Source organism: Eleginops maclovinus, chromosome 20, assembly GCF_036324505.1.
Source record: "Eleginops maclovinus isolate JMC-PN-2008 ecotype Puerto Natales chromosome 20, JC_Emac_rtc_rv5, whole genome shotgun sequence".
Classification (NCBI taxonomy): domain Eukaryota; kingdom Metazoa; phylum Chordata; class Actinopteri; order Perciformes; family Eleginopidae; genus Eleginops; species Eleginops maclovinus.
The window spans coordinates 9,976,522-10,003,310 of record NC_086368.1 but is presented as its reverse complement, the minus strand read 5'-3'; the positions used below and the strand labels follow the sequence as shown (position 1 = coordinate 10,003,310).

General features: G+C 37.8%; 2 protein-coding genes and 1 long non-coding RNA gene across 4 annotated transcripts; 2 read left to right on the top strand and 1 right to left on the bottom strand.

Annotated features, from left to right (window-relative positions):
- Positions 1-147: 147 nt before the first annotated feature.
- On the top strand, positions 148-26,789 carry LOC134883461 (tubby-related protein 1-like). Of its 2 annotated transcripts, XM_063911833.1 has the most exons (16): positions 148-352; positions 17,293-17,400; positions 17,495-17,582; positions 18,472-18,511; positions 20,968-21,100; positions 21,214-21,330; positions 21,459-21,587; positions 23,026-23,130; positions 23,299-23,445; positions 23,530-23,612; positions 23,722-23,886; positions 24,052-24,164; positions 24,249-24,357; positions 24,513-24,611; positions 24,843-25,014; positions 25,750-26,789. In XM_063911833.1, the coding sequence occupies exons 3-16, from the start codon at positions 17,536-17,538 to the stop codon at positions 25,881-25,883; spliced, it is 1,593 nt and encodes a 530-aa protein (XP_063767903.1). In that variant the 5' UTR covers positions 148-352; positions 17,293-17,400; positions 17,495-17,535; the 3' UTR covers positions 25,884-26,789. The 2 variants fall into 2 exon arrangements, with proteins under 2 accessions (XP_063767903.1, XP_063767904.1); XM_063911834.1 differs by lacking the exons at positions 148-352; positions 17,293-17,400; positions 17,495-17,582; positions 18,472-18,511 and adding an exon at positions 18,581-18,987.
- On the top strand, positions 399-4,639 carry LOC134883464 (adenosine receptor A1-like). Its single transcript, XM_063911836.1, has 2 exons — positions 399-2,779; positions 3,030-4,639. The coding sequence occupies exons 1-2, from the start codon at positions 2,406-2,408 to the stop codon at positions 3,667-3,669; spliced, it is 1,014 nt and encodes a 337-aa protein (XP_063767906.1). The 5' UTR covers positions 399-2,405; the 3' UTR covers positions 3,670-4,639.
- On the bottom strand, positions 5,063-12,132 carry LOC134883465 (uncharacterized). Its single transcript, XR_010168277.1, has 2 exons — positions 11,677-12,132; positions 5,063-6,205 (listed from the first exon to the last, which is right to left on the bottom strand). It is a non-coding gene; the product is annotated as an uncharacterized LOC134883465 (long non-coding RNA).

The following is a 26,789-nucleotide window of genomic DNA, read 5'->3' as shown; positions in this document are numbered from 1 at the left end:
CTGTGGGATTTTAAAGAATTTTAGGCAAAATAAAATACGTTTTTCATCCATGACACACCTGACCTCCTCACCCGTCCTGTCCCATCAATTGCCCCTCCCCTTCTGCACTCATGCACACATGTGCACTACAGTGACGTCACGCTAAGACTCACCTGTTGTGTATGCTTTCTCATGAAGACAGTAGAAGTACATAAAGGAGTCAGTTTTAACAGTCGCCAGTTTCCCGATTTTGGAGTATCTTAGAGGATGTAAAAGATTTGTAGACTGTTAATTGCTGATCTACCCAACTGAGCTGACCCAGTTTGGAGACACTTTTTGGTCTGTGTTCTACTCGGGTCAATGAAAAGCAGTGGTGAGTCAGTTTTGATATAATAACGGTATTAAGCAGTTTTACATAACATGTCACTGAACTTGTTATGTGTTTTGCTTATTTTTTAAACTGACTTCAATGTTTTACTTTTTATCTGAAAAGGCAATTAAGTGTGCTAGTTTTACTCATACAGTCTCTGGTTTTACTCCAACTGTTTTAAATGCTAACTGCTCCAACGAGGGACTGGGCAGCCTACTGTTTAATCGTATCATGCATTGCTTTATCGTCAAACAGCAACATTTATTATTCTTTAACATCTCGTTCAGTATACATTCTGTGTCGCAGTAGCCTACTGTGGCAAGCAGCCTATCCCCTAGTAGTTATATAGGCTACTCGGAAAACACAACTACACGACTCGTTTAACGGGAAGCCTAATGTTAGCTACTTATACAAGCTAGCTAGTCTGCTAATGCTAACTTTATTCGAAAATGGAAAACAAGTTGCTTAGCTGCACTGCTTTCCCACCGTGAACAACACAAGTTCAGCAGTAAACAACAGCAGAGAGTTGTATTCGGAGCATTTTGATTATATTGTGCCTGCAGAGTAACATTTTTATTTCTCAGCAGTGTTTACATTCTTTATTGTGTTACTGGCCCTGGTATTTAAACTTTTCCCGGTCAATAACTTTGACATAATGGCTAAATTAATGAAGGCCAGCAGCCACATATAAATGGTTAATCATCTTATCAAGATGTCTGGAAGGTTGTTCATCTTTTGGTTCTTTCTTTTTCAATTTTATGAAAGGGCAATAATGCTAAAAAATGGCTTGACGACAGCATTTTCATTGAGTATTGGCCAGTTCCTTCATATCATCACTTTCTGTTCAGCCACCTCTTTTATTTATGATATAAGCTGTTTTTCTTCCATATATATATATTTTATCTGTGTCATGCTATGTCAGTACTCTATTTTGCTGATAAAGCAAATTGAATTGGTGACCCCCTTGACACTCGGTAGGCTAATAACATGTTGAACTACTAATTTATAAAATGCTCGCACAAATCAGGCCAAACCTTTAAATGTCCGTGTTAACCACTACCTTTCTCAACTCCTAAAATCATAACGGACCCCAACATAAATCACACCAATTATAAACAAACCATTATCGCTTGGTCTGTCCGATATCTAATTGTATAAGAGGCAACTGCATTATGCCTATGTGAAAGGATTTCTATTATTTAGTTAAGAGGGAAACTGCCACAGAGAACCCAACATTGTCATTTATAAAAAGATACAAATCAGTTCTTACAGCAAAACCTTTGAGAACTACATTCTGAGCTTCCTTTCCCCATGTTCTAAGTTTGAACACAAGACAAAAAAAAAATGAAAAAGGCCAATAAGACTGTTATAAATGGTTCTGTGAAAGATTAAACCCGTTACATGACAAGGTAATGGCAGCAATCATCACTGTCACCTTTGCAAAATGCAAATTATAGACATATAAACAAACTTAAAAAAAAACATGAATTCAAGTGTAATTTGGACTAACTTGATAGTTATATGGTAATCAAGATTAGATTATCAGTAACATATTTCCTTCTTTTGATGCATATTATTATATGACACATACACCACCAGTGGTACAAAGACAACAACGCAGATAAGTGAGAGAAAGCAATTCAGAGAGTATTTTTCAGAGTTTAACAACAAGGATGTGAGATTCTTGTTGGTATGAAAAATATTATGCACCTCAAGTGTTGGCAAGTATTAATATCTCTACCAGTCATACTAATAGTTAACTCTCATTTCCTCTTGAAGGAACTAACATCAGGAAACTTTTTTTGTGAAACAACAATATTTTTTATTTTATCCAGCATTAAAAATCTAGGAAATGATACAATGAAATGGCAAACAAGTATAATGTCATTAGACTGCAAAACAAGTTCCAGTTGCATAGAGTTTGGGCAAAATATCTTAGTGTCATCACAACTTAAAAAACTTGTGAGGCAAAGGACTTCCTCAAAGGTTTCACAATACCTAGATGAATGATAGCCTATAAAGGGCAGACAGCACATTCTCAGACTTGCATTCAGACATGCAACACCATCAATCATCCAACTTTAGTCAGACAGAAAGCACAATGAAATTGGAGGAAATTATCTACACTTTTTTTGAGGTGCTCATTGCTGTTGGCTGCTGTCTTGGTAATATGTTGGTTATTTTGGCGCTGTGGACCAGTAACAGCATCCAAGAGCCCACCTTCAGTCTCATTGTCAGTCTAGCGGTGGCTGACTTTTTGGTCGGCTGCGTTGCCATACCGATGGCTGTGGTGGTGGACGGACGAGTGCCCACTTCATTTCATGGCTGTCTCTTCATCAGCTGTGTGGTCGTCCTGTTGACACTGGTCTCAGTTTTGTCCCTCATGGCTATTTCTGTGGACCGCTTCCTCCGGGTGTTTATCCCTCTCTGGTAAGACCTCTTCTGGATTGTTTATTGTGCAGAGAAAAGTAAAATAGTGCTGCTCAATTTGGCTTTTAATCATAAGCTTTACATCAATAGCTATTTTATCTTAAACTCTATCGCCTTTCTTGCATGGCTTGCACTAAAAAAAACTGTACATCACTACAATGACTTCTTGATGGTTTCCTATCATTTGTAAATTCACTGTGCATTTTATTACATAATCAATGTTATCAGTAATACCATTTTTTTTCTGTAGGTACAAAAGGACTGTAACGCAGAGACATTCTTGCCTTGTGGTCGCAGCATGTTGGCTTGTTGCAATACCACTGAGTTTGGCTCCCATGCTTGGATGGTACAACCATGACACCCTGTCAGTGTCTGTAAACTCTACCAATATCTGCAAGTTTACAACTGTCATGTCAATGTCCTACCTGGTTTACTTCAACTTTGTTCTCTGCACCCTGATACCTCTGTTGGTGATGACTGGTCTGTACGGCTACATTTTCTACACCATCAGAGGAAGCCTTCGAGTCAAACCAGGCAACAGTGCCCAGAATCAGTGTCAGAAGTACCTGAAGAAAGAGAAACAGCTGGCAGGATCTCTGTCCCTGGTCTTGGCTCTGTTTGCCTTGTCCTGGCTCCCTATCCACATTATAAACTGCATTACTTACTTCAATAGTAAGACTGTTGTACCAGTTGTATATATCTATGTTGGCATCGTGCTTTCTCATGCTAACTCGGCTGTAAACCCAGTTGTGTATGCGTTCAAAATACAAAAGATCAAGACTGGGTACCTAAAGCTCTGGAGACAGTATATCTCTTGTGGAGAAATAAATCAAGGATCTCAGAGAAGCCAGTCAACAGACAATGTCAGTGACGATGCTGACAATAAGTGAAGGAAGATATCCTTGTTTGTGTTCACTTCTTTCGTTAGTATTTGGGATAATAGCATAAGATGTATTGATACGGTAAACACATCTAGCAACAGAAAGAGATGTTATGTTCGTGAAAACAGTCTTGCATAGGAAAAGCACAACTTCCACTTTTCTTAGAGCTTTAGTTTAGTTTCACATCACTGTTATTTTTCTGTTTCTATCAAGTTCCAGTTCTTCATGTGTATTTCATCTTGAACATACTATTAAATGGAAATAACTTTCACTACCCTCGAAAGACAATTTAACCTTCGAAACCAGTTCGGCCACAATTATCCTTGTTATCAATTGAAGAAACATTGATTTACTGCTTGTACACTTAATAATAAAAATAGAAACCCATGTAAGATGATACATTCAAAAGCTCTGCAACACGTTTTTTTTGTTTTGTTTAGGCTATCGTATACAAGAACAATGACCAAAGAGTACTGTAACTAATCTCTGACATTTGTGGAAGGAGGAATTTATTGTAGAGCTGTTGTATTGGATGTTATTATGTTACATAGATGTTCAAATGTTTCTGTTCAATAGGTTTCTATATCGCCAGAACTTAACCAACTATTTCTACCACTTTGTGAATTTGAAATACAAAGTCACAAAAAGATATTTGCAGTGAACTTGGAGAGAGTTTAATGAATAGACCCCAAACCATCAGCTTGTCAGAGATACTGGCACATGATTTCATTGGTACATCAATTTAATTCAAAGATGAATAAACATTTTCTTCCGCTGAGCAATATTTGTGTAATTTGTTTTGTGTTTATGTTTGTCTTACTTTGTTATTATGAAATTCAGCTGAAGTGGTGTGGTTATTAGATCTCAAATCAAATGTTTACAGTTGCATGTTTTTTTTTCTTCCTTATTTCCTCATTAGGATCCACTGTACAGTGTAACATTGTATGTAATGTTCTTATATAAAGTCTTTTAATGAGCATTTATTTTCCTGTTTTCTGTAAATAGTTTTTGCAGATTTACAAGCCACAATTCTCCCCCAGTGTATGTTTGAACACACGTTTTTGTTTTTAAGTCCAAAGGCTCTCAAACTTTTCTGGGCTCACTACAGGTTGTACTCTTATGTCATTGTGAGTCGTTATAGGCCTACACTAAAATGACCAATATTTGCAAATCCCTCCTTTTATTCTACATTACACAGCTGCACTTCCAGATCAGGTTTTGGACTTGTAATACAGTGTGCAGCTAAATGTCATAAAACAATTTTTGTTTTGCAAAGGCAGTAACCACAAGGTCATTTCCTGTTTTCTCATTATGTTTGCATTTCTGACTCTCAGTTGTGTATACTATACAACTTAATATTTAAACACACTGGGTTTATAGTGACTCATTTTCTCAAAGGATCTTAAGTTCTTCTATTAAAGCCTTTATTTTATGTTTTTAGCAATGCATCAGATTCAGTAAGGATCACAATAAACAACATTCTACATTTTAATTTGTTGGGTCATACCCACAGGATATTCAAATGAGTTACGATTGACTTTATTCAATTGATTACCAATGTATCTGATAAACATCTTTTGCTATACAGCAAATTAATAATAATAAATAACTTTATTTTCACAAAATAAATTTAATCAAGCAAAACAAATCAGAAGATGTAAAATAAACACAAAAAATGTAACAAAATACTCAACAATAAGCAATATATTTATAGATTTCATACATAAAACTAATTGAAATATTTGTTTATCTAGCATTTAATATCATTGGTGTTAAATAAAATGTAATGTTAAAAAAAAAAACATCTGTTAAAAAGACATTGGCATGTAATATTTTTTAAGCTAACAATTTGTCATAATATGATTTGGTAAACATTTGACTGAATGATGCAGAAATATTTCACACTTTATAGGAGCCTTGTGATGTTTGTGAATATGGCCCTAGATAAACAGAGTATAGTTACCATAGCTTCAATCATTTTCCAAGTGATGATAGTCTTTGGCCACAAGATGGCGTCAGAGTGGCCTTTTACCACCCATGTGAATAAGCTCCATCCCAAGCATTCATTGTACCTCTCAAGAAAGGTAATAGACTGTATAGTTATCGCCTAAGTAGGATTTACTCCATCCCACAAACTATACAACCTACTACCTCACCTTGCCAGGCTCAACTCCTGTCACCAAATATCAAGACTTTATTCTACATGCCAACTTCAGTATGTGTTGTTATTAGATTTGACAAGACCCATCATTATATCTGGCAAACATGTAGTCTTTATTGTGTTGCAGTCTTTTCTCAAAGGTGGAAAACGCGTTATCTCTTAATCTACGATACTCCATGTACCCGTGAGTTCCTTTATCCACAGAGCCTCCCATGAACATACAGGCTTCGGCTTCACAGCAGATCAACCTGTCTCCTTAGGAAAGACAGTAGATTGTATAGTTATCTCAGAGGGAGGACACAAACCCCACAACTATTCAATCTACTACCTCAGCCTTAAGGACAGATACTTTTGCAGGCAGCAGTAGAAATCTAGTTGGTCCAACTGTGAGACAAAAACAAAGAGACAATAAGTTATCTTTTACATCCACCTGAGGCAAACAGTTGATGAAAAGTATTTTCAACAGTCCAAGATGCGAAGGTTTTAATGCATGTTGTCCTTGTTGTATTTCACACTTTAAAATACATTCCCTATGATTGTTAACGGATTTCGACATTTAATTGTTAATCTAGGGTGCAGTAAGCTGCTGCAATATCAAAAATAGCATGCAGAAATAACAACTGTTAAACAACATTATTCAAATGACAACCCCAGCACCATGGAATTAGCTATACTTCTAAAAAGTTTGATAAGCAATTACCTTCTAGGTGCATTCAGTCTCTATGCTTACCACGTTTCAGCCTGAGTTGTGAACTCAATGGTCAGTTCACCATACTTACAACTAGCTCGACAGTGCAACTGTGTTTATGTAAGTGTTGTTCAGTGTCTGACCACTTGCAATGCTCTCAGAAAGAGTATTCTGCCAGTGTTTAAGAACAACAGGTGATCGGATACACCCCCACGTTTTTGCATACTTGAGATGTGCAAAATAAATGTTGCTTTCTTAATGATCAGTACTTTAAATAGAAAATACACTTCTGTAGTACCCAGAGTGCTTACTTTCATGAAAAAGGTTTATCATTTAGGGCAGTTGTGCCAAGTATCAGTACCTATTTGACTCTAAAACTTGGCTCTTCAGCTCAATGATTTAAAAAAAAAAGAGCATAATTTAAGCATGTTTCACCCAGTTCAGTCATTTCTGTCTCTACAACCAGAACGCAAAGGAAGAACGATGGAAAATGGCAGTACCTCGGCCATCTTAGAAAGTCGTTTGGCACCAGTACCAAACATCTGTGGTGCAACCTGTTAACTTCTGCCTCTTCCTTCCAACCCCTATCCAGAAGAAATACTGTTTATTTTCCCTCAAAGAATAGCAGAGGGGATGTTGAGACTGGCTAAAAGAAATGCTTGTTCATAAATTACTTCACAGAGTTGATTGTTGCTGATTCCTAAATGCGTGCCAAGATATCCTGCAAGTGATTTTTTGTTTTCGCTTGAGGTCTTTTAATAGGGGAGCTGAAGGTTTGACTTTAGAATATTGCCCTTTTTGCTCCGTGTGAAAGCCACTTAAAGTCCATTGAAAAGGGAGTCTGTTTACCGTGCCAGCAGAGTCTGGGACACAAGCTGGGCCGAGCTGTCTGGTCCCCGACAGAGCCATACTTTGGCTGAGCGGACTGAGCCCAGACACTGTTATGGTAGACAACGATGGTCAACCCATGCAAAAGCCAGGGCGCTTTGCATAAATTAGCATGTGAACCATGGTGGCTGAAAAGCGGTTGGGCAGGTCATTAACATTCGGAATTTCTCTTTGGCCTAATTAATGCCGACAGTGATTGAATTGTTTTGGCAGGCTATTCGGCTATGGTGCCAGGGCATGCACATTGGGGCAGAATGAAAAGGCACAAGGGCATAGGCGAGTGTGAGGCCTTAATTGAGATGTTGAATTAATTAGACAGTAAATGGTATCAAACTCTTCTATATGCCTCGCCAACGCAAAGAGGATGAAGTGAAATCAAGTGGATTCAACTTTTTAAACAGGAAAAGTTGTGTGGGCTATAAACATTTGCTGTGGTGGTGGACCTTTACTGTGTTTGCTGCTGATGCATTAAAACTTCTAGAAACATTTATTTGGTTTGAGATGTGTGCTTATCCATCTTTAGTTATACAGATTACGGAAATAATATCAGATTAGCTAACATGACATTCTTTAACCCTAACCCTAACACTACTCAGTCTACAGCTACTATAACTTTAAACAGAAGTTGTAATTCCAAAGCAGAATACATGACACAACCACAGGCCAGTTAGGCATGCAGACTGCTGCACTTTTTTAGTCATTCTTACCTTGATTGTTTCCAATTATCCTGTTTGTGAATGCATTTAAACCAAAGCTGCTAGATCTAAACCCCAACTAGTACCTCCTTTACGATCAAGTGTGGGTAGGTTTTGATCCAAGAACCAAAGCAAATGTTCTTATTTTTTTGAAATGTTCCCATTTGGTGTGATGGTTTGCCTTTGACAGTAAGCCAGTCCCCAGGCTGCAGATGATAGGAAAATGGCTGCCCTGTTTCAGAGTATAATGAAGGAATAGTATTATAAATCCATGACCTTCATGTAAGCCTTGGAACAATCAATGTCCCAATAAACATACCACCGACACGTATATTCACAGATGCCTTAAATAAAGATGCCTGTAGCTGCTTGTCTAAAAGTGGTAAACGTTCAACTTAATAAAGATATCCGTGTTGTCAAATGCACAGGCGCCGAACAAACTGAGAATATAGTAGATGAACACGCAAAAAATACCCTTTACTAGTTGGCGTTTGTCCATGATGATCGACGGAAACGAGGGACGACTGTGAGGGACAGACTGAGGTTGTTTCTGTAGTGCTGCTCTGTCCAATATTTGGTGCCAAGAAATGGGCATTGTCTGCGTGCCAAGCAGAATCTCAATGAGACAAAAAGGGGGTGATGTCGTGGATGCAGCATGGCAGAACCCATCACTGAGGGGGGAGGAGAGTATTGGCAGCCAAGCAATGAGACGATGCCATGTCAGAAACAGGCTATGATACCTCACAATAAGGTATAGTGGCATAGCTTCCTTGCCCTGTAAGCTAGGTGTGGTATAGAAAAATCAATTGAATAAGAGGACTTTGTCTTTATGTTGGACAAGTTTACTTCTTCTTGGCAGCTGACATGTGTCCTGACATCTTTATTCAGAACATCAATACACTATAAGCTAATTGTGATGTCAATGGAGCACCAAATAACCGAGCTATGCATTTATGTTCTATTACACAAACTACTTCTAAATTGAATCCAGAAGAGTAATCCTATCTGCTGTTATGTTTAAACACGGATTGACGTTGAGTGCATTAAAGTTTCAGTATACACTGAACTGATTTTAATGTGTGGAGAGAATGGATACAACTTCTCTGGTGCTTTGACTGAGACAGTGTTGTTCCTCATGGAAATGCAGGTGTTCAATCAGTTCCTGTTTGTTTACTCCATTCTACAATTTTGGGGGAATTTACAATTTAACCACAACGTTTTTTCTTTAGTTTTAAATTCCATGCTCCTGATCTGACTCTCTATCCTATTGAGTTCCTCTTTTTCTTTCCGGTACTCCAGTACTTTTCTGTTCAAGTATTAGCACATTTTAAGCACTGACATTTTAAGGGTTTGAGGGATATACAATTTAAAAAACTTTAAAATTAGCACATTTGTGTTTTGGAAAAAAGATTGTCATATGTCTAAACAACTGTTGTCTAGTCTACCGGAAACTTTATTTGCTTGTATCCCCTTAAGAATAAGAAATATACACCTCATTGGTGCAACCTGTGACAAGGAACTGAGTTTTTTTGTTTGATTTTGACTTTCCTTTTGTTACAGGCCTGAAAAAGTAAACCTATGCAGTAGTTCACAAAAAGGAACGAAAGATCTAACTTACTCCCCAGCATACTGTACTGTTGCTGCTTCTACTTAATGCTTGTTGAATAAAGGGCAATGTTCAAATACCCTTACTCCAAAAGGGTTGGGCTTTTACTACATTAGACATTCCTTTTTTCTCACACAGGTTTACATAGTATTCAAATTAAGCCTCTACATTTTTGTATTGTATTATATAAACGGTAAATACTAAATTAATTTGTAGTTAAACCAAGGTATATTTTGTAAATTCTATGGTTGCAAATGTAATATCACAATGAAAACATACAAAATGTGTTCTTTTTGTACTCAAAGTGTAGCAGCTTAATTGTAAGACATTGCTGCAAGCTTAGACAATCTCAGGAGAATGTTCGAAAGTTAAGTAAGCTATTGTCATACGTGACTGTATTTTATCACAGGAAACCTGCCAATTCAATATTTCACGCATTAAGATAAATGCAAGGCTCCATTAGAACTCTGGACTTTTCCGAAGTTATTCTCAAGATAGATCTCTAATGGCATTTGCTCAAAAGGTTTGAACCTTGTAGTTATAAATGTGAAAATAATCAGATCAAATGCTGTTTATAGCCCATGACTCTGTTTTGCTATCAAACAGGAAGAGCTGAATGTGTGTATGTGGTATAAAAGCAACAACCAAAAAAAATAGACTTTGATCCTGTTAACCACAGAGTCAATCGAACCAAGGGGAGGAGAGAAGCGCAAATAGCAGAGGATATGGCTTTCCAAACAACATGTCATCAAGCAAGTTCATGTGAGGACAACTGGGGGGGAGGAGGAAATAAGTTAATTTTCTCTCTTACTGCCCTTCCTCACTGCGCCCTCCCCCTTTCCCCCCCCCCCTTCATTCGCCTTATGTGTACAGTAAGCCACAATCTGCCCTTATCACACACTTAAACACAAACCCAAATGCTGACTCGACTGTATGCAAACAAAACCACACAGCTGCACAGCAAGTATCGTATGCCAAAATGTTTGCAATCAGTCCACAACAAGAATGGTCAGTTGATATACAGTATGAGCGCAATCTGTAAAGTAAAAAAAAGGAGTTATTTTTGTTTATATACACATTTTAGTATTGTTTTTAGAGCTTTTGTGCCTGTTGTGGTTAGAAAAAACAAACCAAACTATCTTGATCTAAAACCGAGACCCTGCAATCTTACAATGCAAGCCCCTTCATGTATAGAACAATGCTTGCAACAGAGGGATCTGGTTCATACTGGTTTGTGAACAGGTTCAAGACCAAGTCAAGAAGTGATACGATTTGCCTGTGTGATGTACAAACCACAGATATTTTTAAGATGCTTACTCTAGCTTTGTGGGATACTTTTCATTCTGTGGTTTAATAAATGATGAACAGTAGTCACAGTATAGCTAGAGGATATTATTTATTGCCTCTGTTGCAAATTTCTCGCACCTTCGTAGCAACCTTGCAACACAGAACCTGAAATGTTAATCAAAAGGGCTAAATGCCTTTTATCTCAGCCTAGAATTTCCTCTTTGAAACTTAGAGGCAATTATCACTTTTGATGAGGAGAAATGTGTTTGCTCGAGGTGCCGAGTCATAGTGTCTTAAGGCCCTGACTTTCAGTAAATTATACTTAAATGTTGTTTTTTACTAGTCCTGTACTTTAAGAGGCAGGAACACAACAACTAAAACTGCTTTTGACTCGGGGCATGTGTATTATTGTGTAAACACACTGATCGTTACAGTAACTATATTAAAATGCTTTGTATCATTACTGAATGCATTCCAACCACGAAACGACCGTATTTAAAAGTAAATCCTAGTGTGTATTAATCGAACTGAAACGTTTGAGATTAAGGCATTGCGTTCAGTGCAAAGCAGACACGTGTACAGTATGGAAGGTGACCGTAAAGGAAGTGCAAAAGAAAGGAATAAAGGGAGGCTTCAGTACAAAGGCGAGTATCAATACCTAAACAGAAGCAGAATTAAAAATTAGAAATACCTGGAGGTGAGTTTTTTTGTACAGGTCGGGCTTGTGTTCACCCTCAGAGAATAAGGCCAGGTTGGCGGCGAGAAAAAAAAAAAAGGCGGGTTAGGAAGCAGACAAGAATGTCCACATCCCTCTCTTTCGCCTGCAAGACAAGGGAAAGGCTGAGCAGTGTACCAGCAACCCCACTTGAACAGGGGCTGGGGCTTGAGAGCAGATTCTGGGCCATGCCCTCCTCTCTCCCTGCCCACTTTAGCCCCGCTGCCAAGAGGCAGAAACAGCAAGGAGAAAGAGACGCAGGGAAAGAAATCATGAAGTCAAAAATGTGTGCTTACACGGCTCTAGTAAAGATATCACATCCACCCGTAATATGCATACAATTTGAATGAGTTGTGCTTAAAGGAGAACTCACAGTTAATAGAGTTAACTCACCGCCACATAAAGGGGATCAGTCACATGAACTGTAGATTATGCGTCATCAAAAACACATCTCACTTGACAGTAGGATTAGGGGCTGGGAGGGAGGGAGGGGAAATAGACAGTGAAATAAGCTCGGGTAAAAAAAACCAAAAAACTGAAGTGATACTTACATGCTTTCTTGAAACACAGCCAGAAGGTTTGACAGATTTATCTAAAGTTGGTCAAACAACTCAGTGCCAGATATTCCTGAAGCATTTCAAAGTAAATGAGTTAGAGGCTTCTCTCCGTGCAGTTAAGCCTTTTGTCAGCAGTTGGCACCATTCCCAGGTAGTACATGCCTCAGAGTTCCCATTTGCAGTAGTTACTCCGAACGTCTTTAGTTGTTCTGCACCTGCCTGTGGTTCTTTTCATATTTTTTGCTGAGTCGCTAGAGAGGAATTGTAACACCTGAGGTTCTGATTTAATTTGAGTGAAATATTGAATAGAAAACAGTGTTTACTGTCAACATAACAGATTAAACGGGTAGTTATCCTCGAGTCTGTGTCATGGAGCTCTGAAGCGAGATAAGGGCAAGGAAAGGGTCAATCTCTGCGAACAAGAAATCCCCAAAAAGGTTTGACGTAGACTTTCTCCAACACATTTAAGGAATACACTAAAATAATCCAATGTGGTAGTCTTGAACAGAGCACGACTTCATTTCTTTAATGTTTCCACGCTACAGAGTGCCGCAGAAAGTCTTTCCTCAGGCAATATCCAAGACAGCTTCCTGTGTGACGTCACTGACTCTTCATTTTCTTTTAAAGAAACTATGTCCATATGTAAACTTTAAACCCTTTATCCTCTTCATGCAGTCTTCTTTCAAGAACTCTTCCTATCCTTCAACGATTGATAGTTTAATTAAACAAAAAAGCAAGCATGAATCATTGTACTGACATCTCAGACAGCAGATTCGAGTAGAGGAGAGGAGCTGCTAACAAATCTTAACTCTGTGTCTGTCTCTTCCTGATCACGAACACTGAGCTTGTAAAAGTTTCAGCTGCAAGGTTTCGGGTCTGCCTCCATTGGCACGGTTTCAAAAAAGCACTGCCTGTTTCAGAAAAAACGCAGGGGACAAGTCTGCTAGGGGAGCGCTGGCTCTTTGTACTCTCTCTCCCGCCTCTCAGGGACTCGGGGCAGTGACCGCTCCCAGGACTCTTACTCTCTGATCTCAGGGTAATGCCACCTCGTGCCAGCTCAGGCATCTGCTCATCTTTAAGGGATCCACGGCTCTCTGGATCACTGTGAAAAGGCGTTCCTCTATATCACAGACACCTAGAGAATAGGAAATGCAAACTACAGCACTATTTCCTGGATACTTTGTCCTCCATTTCAGATGTGTGTCAAGCCCTCACGGGGCTCACTGTGCTTGTGTTAGAGCTCACACAAGCTTCTGCCTTTATTTCTGCTTTGAGTTGCTTAGGGATTCTCATCTAACCTTCCAAGTTGTCTCTTTTTCACCACTTTTAAAGATTTGTTTCTCATGCATGGTGTTAACCTGCAACATTTGCCCTACAAAAATAATGCACTTGATGATGTAAAGTGCACAAAAGTTTATGTTCCAAACACGCTTTAACTGTCTCTAGTGTTATCTTCATATTCCAAAGGTAATCTCTCCCGCTGCTCACACTATTGTAAAGCTTCTCTGTGCAGGTGTCATATAGAGGACACTGAGGTTCTCTGAGCATTGTGTACTGCCAGCAGCAGGCAGAAAGGAGAACTGTGTGAAATAGTATTTGCCAACACACATTTTTTTCTTACCCCAGTGCGGCCAAAAGTTAAATAATAACAGGAGTGATGACAGTAAAAGTGTAAATCATGCAAAAAAAGTAGAATATTATTCAAACTTTCTGAAATGAAGACCGTCTTTGTTTCCCTATCGTCTAAAAGCTGTCAGCACTTCAGAAACACACTGACCCTTCACACAGCTATCTGTGCAATGGGAAGGGTACAGATCACATGACCGCTCTAAGCTTTACAAGTTATCAGAAGCAACTGCGCCTTCTCAGAGGTTATAAAAACACAGTTCTCTTTTCAATTATAATAAGCAGCATACTGTACAAGCAGGATGCAAAAAAGACCACACTGGACATTTTGTGAAAACATGCTCTTCCAGCTGTTGAAATCATACAAACTCTCAACCTTCATGATTATACAGGCCCTTCTCGTCTGTGCAAGTTTTAATTAGTAAAGTTTGAGAAAATATGCCTGTGATTTAAAAGTAACTGATTATTGAGACCTAGACTGGTTATGTGAAAGGTGTTAAGCAGATGTTTTAATGTCATTTTGCCACACCCAGGCCCCATTTACTTCCATTCATTCAAGAACTTCAACGATTTTCTGATTCCTATACATTGATTCTTTGTTCACAATCGAGGCATGTGAAAAAGCTAATTCAAAGGTACAAAGGGTAAGTCACTGATATTTAAATGTGAGTTATGGAGGTGAAGGATTCCTTTAATTAGCCCTTAATGGTCCAAATATCATACAAGTATGCTCTCATCCAGCCCTGCAATCACACGCGTTTGTGTGTATGTGCGATGCATTCACACACATTGGAATGCATCTATGTTAGTGTTCTTATGAAGATTGAGTTGTTCTTAATAGTTTTCGTGGCGCCAGCGTCTGATGTCTCTCTACTGGGACCATCCAGTGGAGAGCCTGTTCACAATACAGGAGTGATGTCAGCAGAACAGTCATTGTGTACTTCAGTTCTTATGGGTCACTAAGGGCAAATCATGCACCATGTGTTGTACTGTAAAGCAATATTACGATCCCCTTTTATGATGCTGAGCAGATTCTTTTGTCAAACGGAGTGAAAGGATGTTTGCAATCTGCTATTAATTATATTTGACACGATCCTGCTTGAACCTTCATGGGGAACTTTTGTTTTAGTGTTGTCTCGTTATCTTCTCACGAAGCCAACCCTTTGGTCCAAGACCACATGTGTACTAACAACAAATTATTTTGTGGTGAGAGGAATATAAACTTGATATTCTAGCTTCTGAGAGAGCAGAAGATACAAAAGGACCCCACAAGGGGTTCAAACATACTCAAACAAATGAATGTGTTAAAGCATTGTGTTGTTATTATTAAGTTTTGATGAAGCCACACCTTACTTCATAAAGTACTATTGATATCCCAATGTTTAGAAAAACAATTTCTTCTATTGATTTTTTTCCATGTCCATGTATATTTAGGTCTGATTGTCCAACATTTTGGTCTCGGAAAAAAAACTTTTTGGATCGTCCAAAGATGACAAATGGAGATTGTTACTTTACTCACGTACTTTAAAACTGAAGAAGTGTTTACAGTATTAACAGTATCTTAGCTGTATTGGAAAAAGAAGCCCAGCAGATATTTAAAGTATAGCAAAGTCTGAGTCTGTAGAGCTGTCCCTTTTTAATTGGATATCCATTGCCCCACTAGTGCGAATCATAGGTCAACATTTGTACTTTGCCTCAGCAGGATTAAAAGCAGTAAGAATAGTAACGTAGTATCTCCATTTAAGGATGTGTCCTTGGTTAATCATCAGTATAAGATAGAGTTTAATTTGATCTACAACCCAAGAGACTATTTCTTGCACTGGACTCGCATCTTTCCATTCATGACCCATTGTCTTCTCTTGAACCCCCTTTACCTTCCCCAAACAATGCCTCTATTGGGGATAGACTCATTAAACCCAGGTTTTCCTGTTTCGTCTTCATTGTTTGTCCTTCCTGAGATACGGGCCCTTTCTGAGTTGATGATTCACCGGCTCCAAAGTGCCACAGAGTTCACGTCCTCAACGACGTTCTGTTTCAGCACTCAACCCATGGGTGAACTAAAATATCATCATCATACCCACTCATAAAACACTGGACCCTGCCACTGGAAGCTCTACCTTTATGTATTTACCATAATTCTTTTTGGCTTAGTGTTTGTACAACTGCTCTGAACGGTCCCTGTTTCACCATAACTCTGATTGATGTGTTTTCATTTCAGTCAGGCTTGTTGTTACAGTTGTTGGTATAGTAAGAGCTGCTTTTACAGCCTCTCAGCTATACTCCCGCTGCTTCTCCTTGCTTCAACAATGTTTACCATCCTGCTCGCAGTAATAAAACACAACTGACATAAAAATGGATTGGGAACACAGTATATGGTGAGAAAGGCACTGAAGTCTCTGTCTCTTTAAGATCTTGATGGCTCCTCCGCTGCTGCCTTGAGGTCGCTGGCCTTCCTCAGGCTGCCTGCCAACTGACATGTTACTGTCAAGCGTTTGCAGATTTGCCAGCAAAGCCATTAGTCTAGACCGCTTTTCACCAGTCAGCAGACTGGACAGCGTGAGCAGCACGGTGATGTGGAGAGACAAAGGACCTGGCCTTATAAAACTACAAAACACATTACTTTTCCTGCTTTATTTCCTATCACATGTGTTGTTGTTCACTTGAGCTGTGTAAACTCTCTTGCCATCTCCTTTTGTGAGCTTACAGACTGCAAACAGACAGGACAGGAAGGGTTTGAGGTTGTAGAAACCCACCGTACCACAGATAATTAGTTTTTTTTTAAATATATATTACCATGTGCATTATGTCTTTAGTTTTTAGAATATGTGAGTAACAGCATCTCTGTGTGCCCCCTGGTGCCTCACAGCTGCTTCCTGCAGTGTTTTTTGTCTCTTGGGGTACAGCAACATCTGGTGGTTGACTGAAGAAATCACACTTTTATTATACTGACATTTCTGATGCTTCTTTTTAATCACATATCATATTTTCAAACATATTCCTTCATCACTCTTACAATGTTATTTGTAATGAACTGCCACTCTGCAGTTAATTTGGAGCAAATGGAGATTGTTAAAGTGAAGAGATTTTTTATTAAATGTCTTTATCTGAAATCCAAACCATAGACTTCCTTGCCATTATGAGCCCTCTCTCATTTCCAAACTTGTGATGGATGTGCATTTTTATCTCCGGTTTAGTAGTGTTTTCTGTTTTGTTTTACCTCAATCAGTTTTACTTTCCCCCAGTGAGGTGCAATTACACTGGAGCCATATTTCTGTTTCTTGGGAACCTCCTTACAATTGCTCACAGATGGCGAGCAGCTGATTAGAGTAATCCCACTTGAAGGGTCAGGCATGCTGGTGGTGGTGCGTTGTTGACGGGAAACCTGTTGCTTTGTTAAAAATCCTCTTAGAAGCCGGGTCATGTGACCCCTCTGTGGGCTACAGGATGTGTATGGAGCCTTGTCGGCATTCACAAGCTGGATGGGGACAAACAAACGGCAGAAAACACACACTCCTTGGTGAGAGCTTGATTCATGATTATATGTATCTACTAATACATTGCATTGTATATCCTTCTGTCAGTACACCCTCTTTCTAATGTTTCCTATTAAGACCAAAGGCTGGATGTGCTGTAACCTCTTAACACATCAGCCATGCCCCTCCACAATCACATCGTGAAAGAGGCCTGGACACAGGACAGGTATGTAAGCATGACCAAAAAACTAACGTTGCAAATGTATCTGTTATCCAAGCATTCTTTTTATGAGGCCAATCTAAATGTTGGACAATATCCTCCTCATCCCTTCCATTACCTATTTGAGACCTTGTGTTTAACTGAGTGTTAATCACTGCTTGCCCACGCCCTCTTTCCGCTGGTACTAGCCAAGAGGTGCTAGACCAGTGAGTATTATGGGAAATCTTTATGTGTTGGTGTCCGGCAGACCTACTAAGGCCCGCTTAGCACAGCCAGTGTGACCTGGTACTGTAAGACGTACATTTTATTTATATCACATAGTTCATTGGGCTATAACACTTTTTTGGCGGGGTAAAAAATATACTATATTCAAGTCTTTTTTATTATACATGCTTATTGATAGATGATGTTAATGGTTGTGTATTTTTATGGAAAGGTGCTTTAATATTTATAGTATATAATATACAGCAATAGGTATTCATATTGAATGAATCATGCCACATGTATTTTGTCTAGGAAATATGAGGATTTTATTTACTGCAATTTTTCAAATGTAATTATCGTAAATAATATCTGGTTTCTATTGGCAGTATAATAACATCAGCAGTATAAAAATGACAGCTTTACTGTTACATTTTATGTAATTCTTAACGAAGAATAAAAATGATTTTTAAAAAAAGGTTAGTTGATAGGAGAAATTGTTGCTGTTTACAGCCCTATTCCAGATCACACATACTCTATAGAAAATAAAAACCTTACTTTGGGAACCTTATGTATTTTGTTGACACAATAATGTCAATATTGTAAAAAAAATCATGCAATAACATTACAGCAACTTACATGTAACGTATTTTTTATTTCTAACAATTAAAATCTGTTTATATTTTTGCCGCAGGAGTCAAGAGGAGGAGGATTCTGTTCCCGCCCTAGTTCAGGTAATCCTTTTTTTAAATTATGTATTTAAACTTTTTCATACAACACTTTTTCACCTTATAAATACTGAAATTGTAAAAGCTGTTAGACTTTATTTCTAGATACTGCTAGCATCTAACTTACAGTAGGTGTGAAAGAAAGACAAACGGACAAACACTTTATGACATCTTGCTGAGGCTTGCATGAGTACCCCGGACACAAAATAAGTGTTTGTTCTGTGGACAGTGGACACACGTGATAAACAAGTCTTCTCCCTCCTCCCGAGCCTTTGTTGGTTTCTCCCGTTGACGTGTTTCTACAGAGCAGATGGCTTTACACATAAATCCTATTAACAACTTTCTGCTGATGGAGTCTGAGTACAGGGCTTTTTTCACTCTTTCATTATCTCTGCTGAGAGGCCTGCTTTTTTATTTTCTAACCTCTAACAAGAAGCAGTGGTAGAGCTGAAGGCAGAGGCCACACCATGTCTGCAGAGAAGGTAAAGGGTGGGGTTGTGGTTTGGCTGAGTTTTTAATTGACTTTAAAATATGATGTGGTATTTGGAGAGAGGCCTTAGGGATGGAAGTCAATTTAATAAGAGTTAAATAATGTTGTTGCTGTTGTCGTGCAACAATATTTACAGTTGGACTCGTATGCAGAGTTGTCCAATGCATCCATGGGATATCTTTCAATTCTTTTTTTGCCTTGTGTTTAGTTTAGTTTATCTCTGACCCACATGTGAGGTAACTGCTCTATATTCAAATGACAGTAGAGAAATAAGGCGAGGCAGAATTCAGAAATGACTTAAAAATTGGAAAGCATCTCTAGACATCTCAGCATGGACTGCGTACATATCTGACATTTAGGTGCATTCTGCAATAAAAATATACACGTTTGTGGCGCTCATTGGCCGAGCAGTCCATCTACAAAAGCACGCACAAGGGATTGAAGGCTGTCAGTAATCCAGCTCAACGCTTACAGAGTGGCAATGTACAAACCATACGCAACGGCAGTACTTTCATTATATTTTAGAATTCCTACTCTACTTACTTTGAGCATTACCATATCTGTCAACCACTAATCTAATTATCATAAAATGCCAAAACTAGGTCAACATTAAGGGTGATTATTGGATCATAATTTCATACTTATCTGTTCTAAATCCTCTCAGGGAAAAGCAATAATCATGCAACGTATGTGTTGGATCCTCCAGAACTACACAACGATGTGTCACATTAGTATAGTTTTAGACACATTAATTAAAAACATGTGTTTTCATCAACAAAAACAACACAGTATTAGAAAATATTTGTTTCCTTTGTGTTGAGTACAAACACCAAAAATCTATTTATATTTTAAAGTTTTGTGGGACTGTTATTAAAACAAAATGGCAACAGTTCAAGAAAAACATATTGTATTCTCAAATGGGTAAAGTGTAATATGTAATTTAATCACTTTTCATAACAAGGAATCACAATATTACAAATGTAAAATCTGCTGCCATAACTCTGAGTTGTGGATTTTCAACAACCAAAAATAGACTTTCATCGATGCAGGATCTGCATCTAATAGGATTACCTTTATTGTCTCTGCAATCACACTGACCTCCTCCTCTGTGACTTGGGCTGGACACCTTGTGCCTATCAATGGTTTAGTCTTCACACGTATGAAATGCTTGGTTAAAACACATCTTGGTTCGCTTTATATTTATTAAATGGCTAAGATGACAGCGTATAATGCAGGTGATGAAGGAAGAACAGCAAAGATTTTTATTAAGCATTAAGTACCAAATCCAGTGTATTTTAGATAAAGAACGACAGAAGAGAAAAGGTCACACCCTGAAATGTATTTACAGGGATTCTTTTGTAGAGTTATTGTCTTGCCATCTTGTGTGATGTAAAGTGTGTTTGTTCTTCGCTGTGATTGTGATGTATTAAAGTTTCTCAGTACCCTGGAAGAAGCTTGAGCAAGTTGCATAAACTTGTTTTGTAATCTTTTTGTGTAACAAGTCTGTATTAACTAAATAATAGTAATCATTACATTCTCTTTCACTAACTTAATATACAGCTTTACAAGAAGCTAATCATGATTCATTACACTCTATATTTTTACTTTGGATACAGTATGACTCGCTTTTAAGACTGATGGCATGACTTAGACATTGAATGTGATCCAATGAACATAATACTGTTAATTATATACTCGAACAATATTAATAACAGCTGTAGAAGTAGTTACAACATAATTGTTCTTTTTTTCTTTTTGCCCCTCGCTACCTTTCACATCTGACTTTGTAATGGTAAGTTTTTATGAATGATAAAGATCTTTAAGTTCTATTTTAAGTCATTTTCCTATATTTCTTTGTCCCCCATTTAATATTGTGTTCAGTTCTTGACATGTTTTCTCTCCCTCATGTCATTTTCAATTTGTTCAAGCTAATCTCTACTAATCAGTTTTTATTTCTAAAGAAAATCAATAGAAGCCAAAAAAGAAGAAAGAGGAGACCAACATCACCTCAGAAGCCAAGCTCATTGCAAAAGAGGCCAAGCCCAAAAAAGCAAAGACAAAAAAAAATGAAGATGGATCCGAAGAGGAAATTCCTTCCATCCAGAGTGAGGAACTTTTTCAAAGACCGATATTTTAAGCGTTTCTAACAGATTATGTTTTATCATTCACTATGGTCATCCACATTGGTAACACTGCTGTTTCCTTATCAACATTATAGATGGAAAGAAGGTGAAGAAAAAGAAACCAGAAAAAGATAAAGAAGAACCAGACAAGGGAAAAGAAAAGGAGAAAGAGCCAAAAAAGAAAGCCAAAAGTGCTCCAAAAAAGAAAAAAGGTACATCAATGTTAAAACCGGTAGTCTAAAAACCTTAGAGACCTAACTTTAAATAACACCATACAATTAAACTCATAGATCAAATGGAATTTTGTAAAATAATCAACTAAGTTTTTCCATATCTACAGGTTCAGGCAGCGATAACGACGATGATGACGATGATGAAGACGCCTCCAAAAAGAAGACTAAGAAAAAGGCAACTAAAGACAGTTCTCCGTCTTCAACTTCTGCCAAAGAAAAGAAATCAAAATCTAAAGGTATGGCAGGAAAACTGTTTTATTATTGAATTAACAGAGTTATTATGAGACCATACTGACGTTGTTAAGAAGATTAAATCAGAATCAGAAATACTTTTTATTTATCCCAAATTGGGAAAAAAAATGTTGTTACCGCAGCAAAATAAAGTACAATATGAAACATAGCATACAATCAGAAATAAGAAATATACAGATAGTGAATAGTGCAATGTAATGGAATATTAAACGGAAATATAATATAAGTGTAAAGTGTAAGTGTGCATGTTAAGTCCAGTTAACAGAGAGGCTATGGAGCAGTGAGTTGTCTGCCAGCCAGGGGGGAATTGTGGTAGAGTGTTATTCAAAAGTGAGTGTACACTGTCTTGGTGGCAGAGGCAAAAATCACGACAGTCATGTGAGGTTTCCCTCAAGAAATCAACATGCATGCTTACACATTTAACAGAGATGGTTAACAGAGCAGCTAGCATGACTGAAGACCAGTCTAGTCCTAAAATATTCATTCAGTGCATCACGTTTTTTGCCCTTGTCAGCTCTTTTATCACTAAGTATTCTTTTGGGTTGACGAAAACTAACTTTAGACGTGGTTAGTTCCTCAATCACTTTCCCATGGCTACAACAAACGATTATCTGAGAAGCAATATGTCTTGATTATCACTGCAACACTGACTTTCTGTCAGATATAGCCCAGAGAGTTGTTGCTCTTTTCGATTACTTTTGTTGGATCACCTCCAGAGAGTTTGCCTTTGAGCTGAACTTAACCTTCCTCCACCTCAGCTCAGCCGTCAGTCATGTCAGGTAAACCTGCTCCAACTTGTGTTTGTGGCTCCTCCTGTAAAGTAAAAGGTAGCCAGGTGCTGTGTTTATTTGGACAGGGAGAATGTGCATTATATTAGTAGTCTACTTAATGGTTGCTATGGCAGTATTTTTTTGTCTTACCAAATTGTGAGTAATTAGCACAATGCTCAGTCGCTTACCTAAACTTATTTCTTACCATATACTTTCAATCCCAGAGTTCATTCTGTCAGCAGCTAAATATATTTTCATGTCGTAATTGTGTAACACACATTTTAATTGTGAGAATCGACAGTATGCGGAGTGTATCTGAGGTTTTGAGTACAATAGATATCTGCTACTTGATTTGTGTGAAAAATGTGGCATCCCTTGCCTCGATATCTCCTGTTCTGCACTGAAGTATGCTAAACATTTAAATTCCAAGCAAATATATGCAAAAGGCCCCAGTCAAATATCCTTGCTTGCTGGCTGAGTTGCAGTTTGGACTTGTTTTCCCACTGTCAGGTACACAAAGGCATGTGATTTTACATGATTTGCCTCAAAAGACATTAAATTCCTCAGTGTGTGCTCAGATGATCTCTAGTTTGGTATTCCATTCAAGGATGGATAACATTTTCTAAATTGTTACATTTTTGTCATGTCTCAGAGGAAAAAGAAAAAAAATCCAAGTCAAAGGAGAAGGACAAGAAGAAAGAACCAGCGTCAATGTTCCAGATAAACGGAGACAAAGACTCAAAAAGCAAGAAGAAAGGTAGTTGTCTTTCAAATGCATCTTATCAATCTATCAAACTGCATCTTAGCTATAACAGCTTCCATCTTGATGCTGAAGTTGATTTTATTTTTGATAATAAACAGTTCCTTTAAAAGTTTTTACAATTATGATATTCATTGAAAATCTACAAATCCATCCTCTGAGCAGCTGCAAAATCTGACAGTGATGAAAGTGAAGAGGAGACAAAGTCCACCAAATCTAAGAAGAAATCCACTGCCGGCACATCATCCCTCTTCACAACATCAGTAGACAAGGACAAGGACAAAGACAAAGACAAAAAGACAAAGAAAAAAGGCAAGTTAACCAGCACCTTTATTGTATTTCGAGTGACTGGAACACAAATATAACATTTGTTGTTGTTGTTGTTGTTAATTTCAGCAAAGGCAGAACAGAGTGATGATTCTGACTCAGAAAAAGAAGAGAAATCAAAGAAGAAAAAAGGCAAAGGGAAGAAGAAAAAGGTATCTTAAATCTCACATTACACCCATTTATAACCATTAGAGAAGCCAACATAGTATCATTTTTAATTTCAGTATTAAACATGAAATTATTTGAATGCTTCTTCATCAGGAGAGATCTCCTTCACCGGAGATTGAGTTTGACAACTTGGAGAAGTTTGTGATGGAGCCGGCACCACAGGGCGTGACAGTGAAATGCAGAGTGACCCGGGACCAAAGAGGGATGGACAAGGGCTTCTACCCTCTGTATTACTTTCAGCTTGACAACGAGAAGAAGGTCAGGGATTGCTCTTTATCTCAGTTTTATCTTCAGGCCCTTGGAATCTAACTTCAGTGTAACAGTGAAAATAAAGGAGTAGTCCTTAGGTGTAGTTTTATGATTTGTGTACTGTAGATTGCTCTTTTTCTTAAAATATAAAAGGAATATTTGGTTTTGTTGTAGACATTCCTGTTGGCTGGGAGGAAAAGAAAGAAATGTGCAACTTCAAATTACCTCATCTCTATCGATGCCACAGATTTATCGAGAGGTGGAGAGAATTTTGTCGGAAAGCTGAGGTACAATAACCGTCCATTCAAATGTGTAATATATCATCAAGTTTTCATTTATTGAGTTATTAATTCTTAATATATATTGCCCAGGTCTAACTTAATGGGGACAAAGTTTACTGTCTTTGACAACGCTCTGAATCCAGACCGAGCTCTTCCAGACATGTCTAATGCGCGGCAGGAGATGGCTGGCATCATTTATGTAAGTCACTCTTTCACAAAAAGTGATCTATCCACAGTATGCATATATCTATCTATCTTTTCAAGAGCTTCACAGACATTAAATATCATATAATATAATATATATAGAAAATTTGATTTGATCTTAATTTTGTTTGTTTTTATTTCTGGCACAAGGAAACAAATGTCTTAGGGATGAAAGGACCCAGAAGAATGACGGTTGTCATTCCAGGGATGGACACGAACAACGAGCGAGTGCCTCTCCGACCAAGAAGTGTAATCTTTCTTTTAAAACTCAATTTTAGCATAAAGTTTGTGTCTTTGTCTTGACATTTTTTGTGTAAAAAAATCTGATGACTCATTAGCAAAATCAGCCATCCTAGAATCCCCTGCTTCTATACATATTTTAACAAATGTTTCTTTATTATGAGAGCAACACAAGGCCAACATGTTAAACTTTATTATACACTTTCTTTTCCTTATATGTGTTATTACAATTCCTTGCAGGATCTTGACGGCTTGCTGATAAGGCACCAGAATAGACGCATGGAAAATCTGATTGAGCTGCAAAACAAGACGCCTGTGTGGAATGAAGATAGTTCGTCTCATGTGCTCAACTTCAACGGCAGGGTCACCCAGGCTTCCATCAAGAACTTCCAGATAGTCCATAGCAAAGACCGTGAGTACTGAAGTCTACTGTTACTTTTAGATATATAAATATTCACAAATAAACATTTAAAACCTCGTAAAAAAAACAAAGATGGCTACATTCTGTACTTCTCCTTAGCTTTGTCTTACAAAAAGGAGCTGTATCTATAAGAATAATTGGAACAACCATTTTCGATACATTTGGACATCTCATAATACAGATGGGGTCGAACATTTATAATACGTTTATTAGGGTACTCGTTTAATAGTTCATTAACATGTCTTATTTTAACAATGTGTAGATATTTCTTAGCTTCAGTTTTAGATTACTGAGCAAGGTTAAACTTTTTTTCACACATCTGGTACTCCAGTTCTTTGTAGCACTGTCTATAACATCATAGGGATTTATGCCAATTTAGAAACACCAAACCTCCTGTATTAGTTAAATAGCTGAAAAAAACAACCTAAATATGACATAACTACTAAAACATCATATAACATAATTTCCTATACTGTATGCTAGTTTTTAATATCATCACTCCACAGTTGGAAGGATTGCCATGATATATTGTGCAGACATTTATATTCCCCAGAAGGTGAATCCTACTGACTTCAACTGACTTTACTTCCATATGAGGCTAACATTCCTAGAATCCTGAAATGATGCCAAAATATTTTAAACAAAAATAAATTATTCACAATCATAATTAAACATCTATCTTCCTACCTATATACTTAAAGAATACAATTCTCCTGCCTCTTTCAGCTGACTACATCGTGATGCAGTTTGGTCGAATAGCCGATGACATTTTCACGCTGGACTACAACTACCCGATGTGTGCCTTGCAGGCCTTCGCTATCGCACTCTCCAGCTTTGATGGTAAAATTGCCTGCGAGTAACAGAAGGATGCCCAGGTGTCTACTTACGCATAAACCATTACCAACACGCCCACATCACATATTCCTACGATAGGCCGCGTTAACAAAAGACAGTTCCTCTTAAGTGACAATACCTGCTCCTGGTTGTCGCCGTTTAAGGGAGTGTGACTTCCTCCAGGTGTGAGAAACAAAAATTGGTCTGACATTATCATCTAATCTGGCACTGCATTGCACAGGAGAGTTGTGGTTTTTTCTTTCAATTTGTCAGTGGATAAGTCGTTTTTTCTGTGAATCACAGAATTTTGACAGCTATTGGCATCGTTATACTCTACATGTGCTGTATGTTTAAAATAATGATAAGTCAAAAATGTGTTGTGTCAGATGTGACTATGATATGCAAACATTGTTATTCTCGCAAAAATAAGGATGAAAAGAATAATGGAAGTACTTTTATTTGAAAGAAAACGGGTACTAAATCCCTGCAAGGCTTCTCTGAGAGAAAATATATTTTCAAGGACGTTGACATTCCAGACGTTGGTCGAGTAACATGGACAGAAGTGTTGCATTTTGGAATAGGAGTGTCTTGATATATGGTGTTGTATAACGTGACGTTTTGGACAAAATATACATATTTCTCTTTGGCTCTCAGATGATCTGAGCTCCTGTAGGAATTCTACTATTTATTTTTTGGTTCCATCATTTTGTAAAATGTATTTATTTCTGAACATTGCCTTTTTTTTTTTTAGCATTTCTAGGTTTATTGTTATGATATTTATTTATAAAACAGTGAACTTTTGAACTTGTGTGTGTACAATTGGGATTAGTTACAGACTGCAGATCATGGTCATGTCTTTTCCTTGTACGAGACGAATGTTTTTGTACAAAATACATTTAATAAACTATACTACATAACTTCCCCAAAGTAAA

Coding starts and splice junctions, on each gene's coding strand:
- LOC134883461 (XM_063911833.1), top strand. CDS start 17,536: ATGCCCCTCCACAATCACATCGTGAAAGAGGCCTGGACACAGGACAG. Junction 23,887..24,051: donor AGCTTGACAACGAGAAGAAG/GTCAGGGATTGC, acceptor GTTTTGTTGTAG/ACATTCCTGTTGGCTGGGAG. Junction 24,612..24,842: donor TGCCTCTCCGACCAAGAAGT/GTAATCTTTCTT, acceptor AATTCCTTGCAG/GATCTTGACGGCTTGCTGAT.
- LOC134883464 (XM_063911836.1), top strand. CDS start 2,406: ATGCAACACCATCAATCATCCAACTTTAGTCAGACAGAAAGCACAATG. Junction 2,780..3,029: donor CGGGTGTTTATCCCTCTCTG/GTAAGACCTCTT, acceptor TTTTTTCTGTAG/GTACAAAAGGACTGTAACGC.